The 14,834-nt window shown below is 41.7% G+C and overlaps 1 protein-coding gene across 2 annotated transcripts in view; it reads left to right on the top strand.

The window, feature by feature from the left end:
- The window catches only part of QSER1 (glutamine and serine rich 1), a 76,832-nt gene that overhangs the window by 30,299 nt on the left and 31,699 nt on the right, over positions 1–14,834 (top strand). For both annotated transcript variants that reach the window (XM_019551521.1, XM_019551520.1), the window contains exons 2-4: positions 4,119–4,231; positions 5,673–5,834; positions 10,864–14,577. In XM_019551521.1, coding sequence (XP_019407066.1) covers positions 4,119–4,231; positions 5,673–5,834; positions 10,864–14,577 — 3,989 coding nt within the window. The remainder of the gene's footprint in view (positions 1–4,118; positions 4,232–5,672; positions 5,835–10,863; positions 14,578–14,834) is intronic.

Genomic DNA, 14,834 nt, shown 5'->3' with positions numbered 1-14,834 from the left:
GCCACCGCAGGGAAGAGGGCGGGGGGGGCGAGGCCAGCACCTTGCCCCCCGCTTTCTGTCCGCTCCATTGCTGCTGCCTCCAGGGAGCGGGGTGAGGCACTGCTCCATCCCCTGTGTCCCCACCATTATGGCGGCACTGCACCACACTGCCACCTCCTGTCCCAATGCTGTATTTGCACTCTGGCTGGCTGTATCAGTCAGACAGTCAGAGTGCAAATAAAGCATTGTGGACAGACAGATTAAGGCTTTTATAGTATTAGATAGTCTCTAAATATGCATTAAAAAATAAGTGCACATTTTCATGAATGTTATGTGTGAAATTAATTATGAAATCCTTTGAGGCTTAAAAATACAGTATGGCTTTAAGAATGATGTAAAACAGGGATGTCATGTCTGAGTGTTGACGCGCCCGTCAACGAGTCCGATCGCTCAGTCGTCTATGTGTGGTTGTCCACTAATTCCAGGTAGGGGCCCTCACTCCGGGGATGCCCGCGACAGATCCACCTGCCACCACTTCGATGGTTCCTTGGTTCAGTGTGTCTTTTATGAAGCATGCATGTCCAGAAGTGGGACCTCCAGTCGATTCAAGTCTGAGATATTTGAGGGCTCCGTCCTCCCCTACGCCCTCACCCAGGCCTCCAGGTTCAAGTCCGGGTTGCCCTCCCGGCCTCCCCTCAGGAGAGAGGGGTGGGCAACACCTCGCGTACAAAATACAAAGTTATTAACCCCCGAGTCGAACTGCCAGTCCCACCACGGGCGCCTGACTCTGGGTCCCTTGCGCCAGCTGGTTCCCCTCAAGTCCTGCTCTCCTCCTTCAGGAGGCCTTCGTCTCCTGGTTGGAGTCGGTCGTCTGCCACCGTAGGGTCCTTGCCCCGCCTGGGCAGCTCCGCCTTCTGTCCCCAGCACACTGTGGCCGAGGCCCGCAGCCCACTTCACCCGGGGCCCTGGCCAAGCGGCCTCCAGCTGGGGCGAAGTGCCCCCCAGCCTTCATAATCGCCGCCAATGTCTTCGAGGCTTGTCGCCCCTGATGCCTTGGCCCTGCGGGGCCTTACCCTTTCCCCAGAATACGCGGGCAGGACGCGTGTCGGCGAGCCTCTGCCGCTCCGGGCTTTTGCCGGGGATCCGCTCCCCTCCTGGCCCTTCCGGTTCCGCTCCTCCCCACTCCGGTGTGGCTTTTGTTCCCGCCGACGCCGCTGCACACCTGGGGGAGGTAATTAAGTCTCCTGCCCTGCGAGCCAGCGAGGGACTCGTCCCCGTAGTCAGGCCGGCTTGGTGGCTTGCGTGCGGTGCCAGCCCCGCCGCGCCTGCACCGCCTGTACCGCGCCCCATGCTCCACAGCCGCCGGCAGTTTATTGCCGCGGCGGCACCCGCTTCGCTGTTCCCAGGGCTGCTCGAGGCTGGGGCTCTCTCACACTGAGCTGTGGAGCTATTTCATCTGGCCCATCAGGCTACCAGTGGGCTACCAGAAGTCTGCGTGGGGGAGCTGTGGCCTACTGCAGAATGTGGGGTTCCTTGGCTCCAGTGAACATGCCTGTTGGTGGCAAGAGGGCAAGCACGAGCCTGATAGTGACCAGTCCCACTGCTTTTTTGTCCTGCCACCACTGCAGCTCCTGCTGGTCCTGCTAGTGTCCCTAGCAGTTCCACTGTCGGTGTCTGTGCTGTGGGCTGGATGCAGCCTACAAAGGTATTCACAGCTTCACAGAAGTTTAGGGCTGGAAGGGACCTTGTGAGATCATTGGGTGCAGCTCTTCTGCTCTGGGCAAGAAAGACTGCTGAGGTCAGATAACCCCAGCAAGGTGTGCATCCAGAATCCAACAGTGTGGATTCAGTGTAGGTCACTGGGTGAGTTTTAAACTCCTAATAAACAAAAACATTAAGTGACTTAACCTATAATGTCATATAGGTATGTCTGCCAGCTCTTCATAACAAAGATGCAAATCAGTAATTTTTTTCATCTCAAACCACAACAGCGAAAAAGAGTGTGTAAGATGCCTTGTGTTTATTATCACAAACTAAAGATAAAACTAGGAAGAAGTGGTCTCAAGTACACATTAAGCTCTTCCTTTTAGTATCAAGAGGAGCTGAATCCTGCCTGTTACTGAAAGATACACTATGAAAGTGCTGTTGTTGAACACTTGAAGCCTCATCATTAGCAAACATGGAAGAAATTGCATTCTGCCCTACTGGGTGCTCTCATGGTGAACTTGAGCCTTGATGGTTAGGTGTAAAAGTGATAATTACCTGTGCATAGATGTGTAAGTGGCAGGCGGTGAGTACACCATGTATCATGGCCACTTTTAAGATTTTTAGTTATTCTTTTTAGAAGTCTGGTGGTGGTAACCCAAGTGTTTACATACTGTATTTAAAGAAAAATAAAAATATGCTGAGTTTCAGGGATCAGCTATAAGAAAAAGGTGCCTGGATATTCAATATATCTGTCTCTGTCTGTCTTTCACTGTATAGCTATCCCTTTCAAGAGTATGTTCACTGATTTCAGAATTTATACTGGGCACAATGTTTTTGCTGGGCCACCGTATCTACATTGTTCATTCTTGTCATCTTAATAGAAAATAAATCCTTCTCAGAGTTGCCAATTCCTGCATTATTTGGTGACTTTTTAGAAGTTTCCCATGATGTAATGATTCTTGGCATGGCATGCTCAATTTTTCCCTTATTCAGATTGACTGCCCCACATCACAGGGGATAGGAGAGAGTAAATAGAGTCTCCCTCTCAGCAGCCAGCTTGAAGGGTTTGTCTGTTTTTGCATGTGTTCATAAGCATTGAGTGTTGAAATTTAAAATGATCTTTCTCACCCACTCTGTCACCCTACCAACAATTCATTATTTAAAAAATAAAAACTCTGATTTTATGCTAATTTGATGGCATGGTGTTGTGTTTTGCTGTTCTTTTTATTCCAACTCTTGAATGTCTGGAGCCTGGCAGTATTGTACCATGCCCAGCAGTCCTACCAGTCGCTCATTAGCACCAGTGGAGCTCTGCCTTTAGAAGCTTGAGAGTAAACATTTTTCTTTACCAATTGTTTACTTGGCCAATGTTAGTTTTTATCCTTTGTTTCTAATGGAGCTTGGTATTGATGTTCTTTTTCTTATTTTACTTCGTGCATTAGCATTATTGCTCTTATGAAGACTTAGACGTTGCATAGCGTTAACTGTTTGTTTGTATCATTTAATTGGTTTTGTTGTCCTTAAACATGATTAAAACTCCTTGATAATCCGAATGACTCATTTTAAAACTTCAAGTACATATGATTTGTAACTTTTATTTAATGCTAGCATCCTAGAAGGCTTTTTGTTGCTTTCTACCACTCTCCCTTTCAGCATCATTTTAATCCAGTATTGAACAAAAACGTTTACATGTTTTACAGTTTTTACTGCTTCTTAGTGGTCTAACATATTTGTACTGAAAATCCTAGTCAGTTTATACAAATTAGTTTAAATGTGGGCCAGAATTGAACCATTTGGTTATAACAGTCATGAGGCTAGAGGTCCACTAATGCAGGTGCTGTTAGGGTTGCCAACTCTGTTTGAATCTATTCTGGGAGGTTTCATCACATGATGTAATGACATTAATGACTGTACTCTACTCAGGGAGGCAAATGTACATTACTGTTACATTTTAAAAACCCACTGGACTACTGTATAAATTGGATTCAACATTAAATATTTATTTTAATGACCGTCCTATCACTTATTTCCTGGGTGACTCTCAGCAGTCTCCTGGAGATGTATATCTAAATTCTGGAGACTCCAGAGCAGTCCTAGAGGGTTGGAAACACTAGATGTTATGGGAGTAAAGCACTGCAAAAATCATAATCCCGCTCTCTCAGATGACTGAATTAAGGAACTGTTGGGTTTTTTTCTTAAGACAATATTTCATAGAATTTATTTTTATGATGGCGAGTTTAGGCTTTTTCAGGCTCATAGGTTCAGCTTTAACTACTCAGTGCTTTTAATGGAGTCCTTGCTCTAGCACAAATGTCCGATTTTTGCCTGTGGTTTTTTTTTTCCTTTCTACAGTTTTCCAGCTTCTTGTCACTGTTTCATCTACTTGCTTTTTGCATGTATGTTTAGCTTACCACATTTCATTTATTCTTTAGTTTAACCTATGGAGGAGGACATCCACCACATTCAGAAACGGATCTTCTTCACAGACAGACATTTGCAGCTTCTCATCAGCTTCCTGGATATGCTACCACACACCATCCTACTGGTAACTATCTGTCATGAAAACGTAGTTTAAATGACTAATACAATGCTCTCTTATAAAACAATCTTGAAGTTAATTTTATAGTCTTAAGGTGCCTGTAATGAAAAAGCATTTGCTGTTACTTTCAAGAGCAAGCTGGTAGCAGAATTCTTTTAGAGAAGCTAACACTTCACCACTTCCCTTCTATGTTTCCATTAGGAAAGTAGAACATGTTACGATTTGTAATCTGTTCTGATTCTGTACCAACAGAAAGGGAAATCTCCTGTGGCTTTTCTCCTTCAGATAATTGCATGTTAAGTTACCAGTACTTGTCTAAGTAACTGTTAATTTATTCTACACACAAGGGCCAAATACTGTGTTTTGTTGCACATAACCCATACCTTTTTCCTTCCAAACCAGCTAGGGAAGATTGGTGCGCACATTGTATATAAGGAAAATGCTCTCCTTGGGTCCCACCACCCTGCTGGCACTGCTAAACATCTGGACCCATAGGCAACCCCCCTTTCCTGACAATGTACCAGGTCAGGCTGGTGCATGGGGTTGGCCTGCTGCTGGACTCTGCACACTGGCTCTGGAGCCATGTGCTGGGTTGGATGCAGTGCACTGAGTCCAGGACCACATGCTGGCTCTCTGGTTGTTTGCTGGGTCAGGCATCACACTGCTCTGGAGCCAGCATGCAGAGTTGCACAGTCCCAGGGGTGCTGCAACCAGATCAGGCCTGGCTCCCCCACATGGTCCACAGCATGGGGCTCCCTGGCTTTCAAGCCCCCAGCTCTAGCATATGGCCACTTCAGAGATCTCAGACCTGAGGTACTTAACCTGTACTCCAAGGTAAGATATTTTTTTCCTTCGTGGAGCCTTTGAGAATTAGGGTGCTTGTTATAATCAGGGGCATACTATATGTACAAAATATTATTTGGTTGCTCTGAAGGCAAGTTACTGGTACTGTACCGGCAATTTTTGTGAAAATTAGAAGACTAATATGCAAGAATGAATGTATGTTGATTCATACAAATATGTACAACCTTAGAATGTGTTTTTCAATGCCAGCTAATATTTTAGCCCAGAAAATTTGATGATAGGTTACTTCAGCACTTTGCAAAGACTGGAACAAAACCTGCAAGAAAGGAAGATGCATAAAGAAAACTTACAACTGGTGGCATTGCTTCCTAATAACAAATCAAAATACTTTGAATTATGGAATTTTTAAATCTTTTTGGGCACCTTCCAATTGCATTCCCAGATGTATTTCACTAATGACTGACACCAGTGCTGATGTTTCATGCAAGAAACTTTTTTTAAAGAAGCAGTACAGTAAGGTTGTTTGTTTACTTATTTATTTTTGACTCTCCCCTGCCCTTTTAAATTCTTTGAGAAGCTGATCTATCTCTGACTGTAATATACATTTCAGTCTGAAATAACAATTGTGTTTTTCCAAATATAGGTCTTACTGGAATATTCGATACCAGTATACACAGTGCTGGAAATAACACTAAAGAAACTTCAGTTATGAATTTTCTCTCTGCAATCGAGTCTCTCACTGTCCAGGCTGCCTCTTCAGGAACTACCCTTGTGCCACAGTTCAGAGCTCCAGCGTGGCAGACAGGTACAAGAAAATGGGTTTTTTGTAATATTTGATGTCATCTTGCTAGTAAAGATTTTTATGTCAATTTTTAGTCATTTTTAAAATCTGCAGCCATGAAAACTATAATCTTTTACTTTTTTGCATTAAAAAAACCAAACCTGGCATTTGTTTTAAAATCTGAATGTTACCAAACTTGAATTTGGTAGTGCTCATTGAAGAATATGAGCAAAATCTATAAAAGTTTATTCCAAAAAGTTCTGAGTATTTAAAAATTGTTCAGATCAGTGTTTCTGAAACTTTTTTGGGATTGTGTTCTTGATTTGTTTATGCTCCTGTGTAACCCTGTGATTGCATGGTATAGCTAATAATGAAAAAAAATTGTCACTGCAGCCACACTGAATCTCTCCAGCAATTTAAAAAATGTTCTATGCTTAGTTTCCATTTTTTTTCTCCCTCTTTCTGCAGTTGTATTTTCCTTTTCTCTTTTTCTTCTTTTCCATTCCTCCCTCTTGTATATCCTGGTTTGAGGAACACAAAAATATAATTTTCTCCAGTGAATTTAATTTATACTTTTAGCATCTCTTTGGAGCTTTTTACACTAACAATTTAGAATAAATAAGTTACCATTTAATGGTTGCTTACAGATGTAAAAATAAAACAAAAAAACAAATCTTAAAACTCAGCGCATTCTCACACCAAGCCCAACGCATGCCTGGAAGAGGCATCGCGTTAGTTGGACCCGGCTCCCCCAACATCTGTATAGATGGGGCGCTTCAGTGGGGCTTCTTTGATGGTTTTAAAGGCCACCCCCCCCCCAAAAAAAAAAAAAAAAAAGCATCTGATATATACAGATGCTGTGGAGCCAGGTTGAACTAATGTGCTGCTCTTTCTGGTAAAGTGCAGGGGTTGGGTTTTTTTGCTTTAATGTCTGTAAGCAGCCAGTCAGGAATTTTCAGCTACACTATCCATACAACCTAGCAACTCTCTTTCTCAGACCCCTCCCTATGACTGTTTCCTGTAATATGCTTTCTTAAAATTCAAGAATAATCTTGGATTCCATGATATATGTGGAGTTAGACCTTTTAAAAATGGTGTTGCAGAAGCTCCATGTGCTGCTCAAGAAAGTTAATGAACAGTGTATAGGGTGAGCCACAACAACTAGGGCTGTTTGAAAATGAGGCAGCTGCTTTTGCCTCAAAGGGGAGCAACCCAAAAAAGTCAATAGGACAATTACCTAATTCTCATTCTCCCCAGAATTCTTTTGGGCAGCAAGAAGAAAACATTCTGCATTGGGTTCAGACTGAGATAGAAAAAAGCCCTGATGCTGTTCAGCTGGTAGTGTTTAAAATAGGTGACAACCCATTCCTACATCTGCAGTTGTCTTCTGAGAGGAGCACCTCTTCTCATCTCATCATAATTAGGCAAAGTACGTTTGGGGAGGGGGAGATTTCCTGCAAGTTCTATGATCTGATGATAGTGAAACTAACCCTGAGCTATTGGGACTGCCAGGTAATGGTGGAAAGAATTGAGCATATTGTCCAGAGGACTAATTTAAGAGCAAGCAATACCTTGAGCTTTTTTGCCATGGTCCTCTGATATTTGTCTTCTGTCTCCATGTCCCTCAGCTACCTCTGCCATTTTTGGAGGGTCGACTCTTCCATCTCTTCTGCAGAAATGCTAGGAGAGAAAATAGCTTCTCTCACTTAACTCCAAATTACTTGTTTGAAGTAATGCGTATGTATTTTGGAAATCTGTACACATCTCTCGCACTCAGATTTTTGGGGGACATGGGAGAGAAGGGATCAGCGCACAGACTGTTTGTTCCCTCCTGTTTTTCCCTGGTGATTTTCAAGGATGGTTGGGGTGTGTTTCTCCTGGTGTGTTTGATTCTTAATGGGGAAGGCAAGCATAAGTTTTTACTTTTCCTTTCTGATTCAACAGCTCCTCTTTTAAGAAATGGCAGCAGTAATAAGGTGGTGCTGCCACACTTGGCCCTGCATTTTCCTCAATGTTAAGAAGAGTTTTAAGTTGCTGAAAAAGAAGGGTCAGTTGAGGACCCATAAACATGCAAAATTAAAATCAAAATACATTAGTTTCATGATTAAATATTTTTACTTTCTGTGTGCTTTTATACTCATTTTATAGAAGGTGTGGACCTGGAAAAGAATCTAGCTACACTTAAATTTGGCATTGAAACCAATATTATGTGAAAATAGTTTTTATCTTAATCTGTCTGGAAGAACCAATATAGCTATCCTACAATGTGAAATGAAAGACATCTTGGAAATTATTCAGTAACTTGGATCTAATTTCTGTTCACTGAAAGGGCAGCTAAGGGCTCCAGAGTTGTTGCAGCTGATGCTGTTTAAAAAACTTTGAAATCAAACTTTAAAAGCATGCTGTAGGTACTTAAGAATTTGAAAAAATTCTTTGGGAAAAGAGTGAGATTATTTAAATTATAAATAGGATTTATTTACAGGTTATCTGTTGTATCACAACAGGTGTCCTGTTTAGTATGGATTCTTATTTTTGAATGGTGACCCAAAGTACATAGCTGTTTTCTTCTTAGATACTGAATTGAAAATGCTTGAACTACATGAATCATATGTGTAAGCTCATGAAGGTCACTTGGAACGTTGCATTTGATATCTGAGGGGCCAGGCCAGTGAGTTAATTTGACTCATTGCCTGGATTTTAAATAAGAAATTTTGTTAATTCATATGGGCTTTCATTGTTTGTGTAAAAGCAAACAAACAAAAACAAAACAACCAAAAGACCCATATTTACTTGAATCCATGATGATTTTTTTTCCCCTTGTTACAATGCAGACCATGGGCCAGAAAGGCCACCACTGGCAGCCTTAGGCCAATGCTGGGGCAGGAGCTGTTGCTATCACTGCTGCCTAGCCAGGGCAACTTGAGGTGGCTTGTGCAGCAGGGAAAGAGTGGATGGTGGGGGATAGCACACAGTATGCAGTGAGGGAATGCATGGTGTGGGGCGGGAAGTGCAGGAGAGACTGGACATGGGTGCGCTAGGGAAGATCATCAGCATCAGCAGAGCAGCTCCTGGTCTGGTGCCAACATGGGCCGTGGGCCAGAGCTGCTGCTGTAATCTGGCCAGGGCTGGAGACACCGAATGCTCCATGCCCTGTTTTGGAGTTGGAGCTGGAGCTAGAGCAGTGGTTAGGGTAGGGAACATGTGTGTTTGGGGGGTGGGGGGCAATTGGAGGTGTGGGAGGCCTAGGGGGAGAGGCATCTGGTGGTGGGGTGATTAAATGATGGTAGGGGTAAGGTGTGGGGGTTGAGGGTAAGGTGTGGTGGCCTTCTACCCCTTCTCCCTCTCTGCTACTGCTTTCTTTACTGCTTGTCTCCCTGCTGCTGTGTATAGTAGTGGGGGGGGTGCAAATTTAAGGTGACCCTCCAATAATTAGATTCTATATATGGAAAACTATAACAAATTTATAAGTGTCCATGTATAGACATCTTGCGGGGTGTCATCTTAAATTAGAAGTCATCGTGGATTCAGGTAAATACAGTAGGTTAATCTCATGAAAAGGTACTGAAAGTTAATAATTAGCATCTAGGTTTTTTAGCTTTGCCACAGATTCCTGTGAGACTTCACCAGTTTTTGCTTCTATCCACCACCTCTAAATTAGGAATAGTAGTAGTTTCTAACTCAGAGGTGGGCAAAATGAGGCCTGGGGGCCAGATGTGGCCCACCAGCCCATTCTATCCAGCCTGCTGGGCCCCTAAAAAATTTAGAAAATTAATATTAATCTGCCCTGGGCTGCCTGTCATGTGACCCTCGATGGCTTGCCAAAACTCAGTAAGTGGCCCTCTGCCCAAAATAATTGCCTGCACCTGTTCTGACTCCTAGGGAGGTTAGGAAGTCTCATCAATTGTTCATAAATCTTTGAGTTTCTTTAGTGGAAGATGCTATATGGGAAGTATAAATGAAGAGTAAGACAAGTAATTTTATAGCTAGACTTGAATTAACTGAGCAAATTTGCATAATTATGTTATAATTACAATTATATGGAATTTTTGGTTTATTAACAAATATCCTTATATCAGTTAAGAGCAGATGATGAAGTACAAGTCTGCAAGTAGGTAATGCCAAGACTTTTGTTCTGATAGTCATTATCTTGTGGATGCCATAGAATTTTATACCATGTTATAACATACAGGTGGCATGTAAGTGTGTGTATCTTTTCTATAACTTGATGTAAAAATCCCCTTTTCTAAAAAAACACATTCAACAAAGGACGTAAGTGTTCATAAATTTTAAAAGCTGCCACAAGGAATATTTTGCTATAAATATATAAAATCTCATCTCTTAAGAGTGCAGTGTAAATTTTATTTACTAGACCAAAACATTTTACACTCTGTGGCCCAGCAATTTGTGAACGGTAGTCACCTCAACTTAGTCTGTACTTGCTTGGCACACGTAATATAGGGGTTTTTCAGTACTTTTGTTCTGCTGTTTGATTAGTTAGGGGGTGGTAGATGGGTAAGAGAAATGGTAAGGCTTTGATTTCTGTTTTGTAAAATTCCCTATGGTGTTATATGTGTAGTTTCTTTGGTTTGTTTTTCTAATGCAGATCCAAGGTGCCCAGAGTTTTGGATTAGTGCTATGTGGGGAAGATATTCTTTTAAATAAGGGGAAAAAAAATATCTGAAAGTGTGGGATTTCTAACCTAGTTTCTCTCTTTGAGAATTTTTGCACCCACAATTTGCAACGTCAGGTTTTGCCTTTTGTTGGCAGCTCACTGAAGGAGTTCAGTGGAGTTGAGACTTGAAAAAATTGAACTCCATCTTGGAAAAATTAGACCATAAATGCCCATGTTTCTGTATTTTCATTTGTATGTTGGGACAAACGTTGTATAATGCATCTGTGTAAATATAGTGATAATACTGCATTTATTTCATGTAGGAACATTGAATCTGATGGTATGTTTGAAAGGGTTTATAGACCATTTTGTTTTAAGTATGTAAAAAGTATAAAATATTACTTTCTTTTTTGTGTTCCCCCTCTCTCTTTCTCTTTTCAGGCATGCATTCCTCAACACCCACAGAACTGTTTGTTACTGGAGCATTGCCAGCCTCTGGAACATTTCCACCAACATCTGCTTTATCAGCTTATCAGCATCCAAACTCCTTCAGCAGTAGAAGCTTTGTTACTACTCCATCTCTTACACTTCAAGATGCAACTTTCAGTGCAACATCGAATGGTCTTTTAACTGCTCATGACCCATTATTACAAATCAAGACTTCACAAGGCACAGTTCCAACTGCTTTGACATTTGAGCGCCTAGGCAGCTCTGTTTTAAGTACTAGTGTTCCACCTCAGTCATCAACCTATCGTTCTGCTCAAGAATCTGCACCTCATCTCTTGCAACCTCAGTTTACTTTGTTGCCTTCAACACTGGGAGGAGCTCAACAGGTCTCTCAGGCATATAGTACATCTGTCTTTACTGGTTCCACTGCATCCATTGATAGAGCATTTCAGCGAGAATGTAGTGTTATTAAACACCATCAGAGGCCTTCAAATACGCAGCCTGTGCAGGCACAACTGACTAGTTCACAGCATTCCTTACATAGTTATTTATCAAATACAAGTGGAGTTAATTTTCAGGATACATCCAGGCAGTCAGCATTGTCCTGCAGTCCAGTTGGAGATGCTACTCAGGTGAGCAATGGAGGACCACAACAGAAGACTTCTCATTCTCAAGTTTCAGTGGAACTTGCTCAGTCTTATACATCTGCAATTCCTTCACCTGGTTTCCCACCCGCTTCCACAGCAAAAGCAAAAAACTGTTCTACGAAGCAGCCACCAAGGTCAACCAAGACCCCTAAACCTCAAAATGTAGCACCCCCTGTGCAGACCCAAAGCTATTTCAAAACTGCACAAAACCAGAGTTCTGTGATAACAGGCCAAGCACAAATATATTCCACAGCACAGCTACCAACTCTTTTGTCAGTTAGCCAATCCCAAAATTATGTTTCAACGCCATCACAGAATGTGCCATCAGTCAGTCTTTCACAGGATTTCTCATCCGGCAAGGTTGAGAAGCTGCCTTCAATATATAAAACTTTGACTTTTTCTGCGCAATCACAAGCTATAACTTCTGATACTCAGACACTAAGTTACTCCTCAGAACAACAGGTATTAACTTCAGTTCCAAATGAGAACTATTCTGGGCAAACGAGGGATCTTTCTTCAGTTAGCCAGTCTCAGAGCTACTCTTCTAGTCATTCTCAGGGTTTATCTCCTGTTAGCCAATCACAGGTTAACTATTCATCTCAATCACAAGTTTTGTCAGCTGTTAGTCCTTCAGAAAGCTATACTTCAGGGCAACCCTTAACATTAACATCACCATCTCTTCCATTTTCTTCCTCTCCTCGTATTCAAAATCTGTCAGTCTCAAGTCCAAGCCAGAACTATATTTCACTACAGACTTCTCAGAATTCTCAGCCACAAGAATCGTCTTCTCCGCAATCTCAAAAGTTTTTACCAGCTGTTCAGTCCCCTCCTTTTGCCTCCCCAGCTCATTCACAGACGTTGCAGAACAATAGATCTTCCTCAGATACAAAATCATATGTTAAAAGGAAATCTGACTCTAACTTGTATGCTTCATCAAAAGATGATGATGAATTGTCAATGCAAGATTTACAGGCATTACAACAGCAAGCTTCTCTTGAATCTTCTACTCAACGGCTGACTGATGATGAAATCAGTGCTCAGGATACAGCCTACAGGGTCTCAAAGGCAGATGACAGATATTCTCAAAGTGTAATCAGAAGTAATTCTCGTCTTGAAGATCAAGTTGTTGGACTTACTTTACAAGGGTCAAAAAAAGATGAAAGAATGATTAATTCTGTTGCACAGCTTTCTCAACAGATTGGCCATATCACTAATGTAGTAAGCCATGACATTAAAAAGGCAGCTGATTTAATGCAAGCAGCACAAGTAAATGCAAGTGCTAAAGAACTAAACCAGCAACATGTTCTATTGCATAAGGTACATGAAAATAAGACCCAAGAGCAGCAGAGTCAAGTTGTTAGCACATCACAACACATTCAGGCTCATGCTTTGAGGCATAGCAATCAGTTGTGTTTGCCCAGTGCACAGGTACTTCTGGACTCTGCCTGTGACTTACAAATTCTTCAGCAGTCAATACTGCAGTCAGGTTTAGGACAAGCAAAGGCATCTCCACAAGTGCAACGAATACAGAGTCCTCAGCAGGTAGCACATCCGTTCCTTCAAATAGATGGTCATATAATTCAAAGTAACGGGGGTCATTCTCAGCAACAGCTTCATCCTCAAAATTCAGAAGTTATGAAAATGGACATCTCTGAGTCCTCAAAACCCCTGCAGCAGCATTTGACAACAAAAGACCATTTTACTCAACCAAATCAACATGATTCAAAGAATCAGTTTGTTTCTCTGGGTTCAATATGTTTCCCAGAGTCCATGCTTCTAACTGATGAGAGGAATATATTGTCCAACGTAGATGATATCTTGGCAGCAACAGCAGCAGCTTGTGGGGTCACACCATCTGAATTTGCTAAATCAACATCTAATGAAGAAGAAATACAATCTGTTGAAAATGGTGAAAATTCCAAATCTCAATTCCAGTCAATAGATGTAAGACATGTGTCTACTGGGTTCAGTTCCTCACCCACTGTAGTTGGGAAACCACAGAGCCTACATAACATTTCCCTAAATGGAGGCCAAATAACTCTAAATCTTACAGCTATGTCTGCAATACAGCCAAAAAATGTGAACCTTGATCAACAGCATATTGAGACTTCTGATCAAAATGTACCAAGTAGAATGACCTCCCCCACCCTTGGACCTAGTCAGCAGGAGCAAGAGCAAAGTTCTAGCACAGCTAAGAAACAGTCTAGCATTAATCATGAATCTGAGGAAGATAATGATATCCCGGTTGAAGGTGCACTGACCACTAGAGACCCAGAATTTGTTTCAAGTGGTAGGAGTCTAAGTGAAGAGAGCGCAGCATCAGATAATGATTTTAATATGGGTGGTCATGATGGCAGTGTAGCAGGTAACCAGGCTAAAGGACCATTGCAGTCAATACCTGTACCGCATCAAGGGGATGGAATTGTTAATAAAACTGAAGAGGAGAACCACGATTTAACTCAAGATAGCTTGCAGAAGAAGAAAAATAAAGGAAAAGGCCAAATTAAAAATGCTGTAGAAGATGACAATGTAAACCAGAAACAACTGAAAAAAAGTGGGCAGTGTAAACGTCAGAATTCAAGAGGAACTGATATATGCCTAACATATTCTTCTCCTATTTCCGAGTGTTGTTATGACACTTACCAACATCAAGAAAAAATGAGGCAAAAAATCAAAGAAGTGGAAGAAAAACAACCAGAAGTCAAAACTGGATTCATTGGATCTTTTTTAGACTTTCTGAAATCTGGACCTAGGCAACAGTTTTCTGCTCCTGCTGTACGAATGCCTAACAGGACTAGACGACCAGTTACCCAGATAGTCCGTGCCCCTTGCCCCCACCCACCTTCAAAACCACAACCAGCAGCAGCTCCTGTGTCTGTTGAGGTAGGCAGTGAAAGTCCAACCAAAAAAGCTGATGAAGAACTTAAGAAAAATTTGGAAACATTGCCTACATTTTCTTCTGATGAAGATGATTCTGTAGGAGGTAACCATGATCTTCAGAAAAGCATCTCCACTGCTTTATCAGCTTTGGATGATAATTCTGACAAAAAGAACAAATCAGGTAAAATAAATTATTTCAAGTGTTTACATTGCAACATAATTCTGTACTTTGGTGTGAACTTTGCTTTAATTTTAAACCTTTTTGTCTTGGAGGTTTTTTTTTTTTTTTGAAAAAAAAAAGTTTGTTAGGTCATACTAAAACATATGAGTACTATTCAGTTTGGTAAGTGTATGGCTAAATCCTTTCATGCTGTTTCAAAAATGGATCCCTATATATATTTGATGTATTAAAGGATGATTTTGGCATGGAATTGAAGA

This window comes from Crocodylus porosus, unplaced genomic scaffold (genome assembly GCF_001723895.1).
Source record: "Crocodylus porosus isolate Cpor-Errol unplaced genomic scaffold, CroPor_comp1, whole genome shotgun sequence".
NCBI lineage: Eukaryota > Metazoa > Chordata > Crocodylia > Crocodylidae > Crocodylus > Crocodylus porosus.
This window is presented reverse-complemented; position numbering and strand designations above follow the sequence as displayed.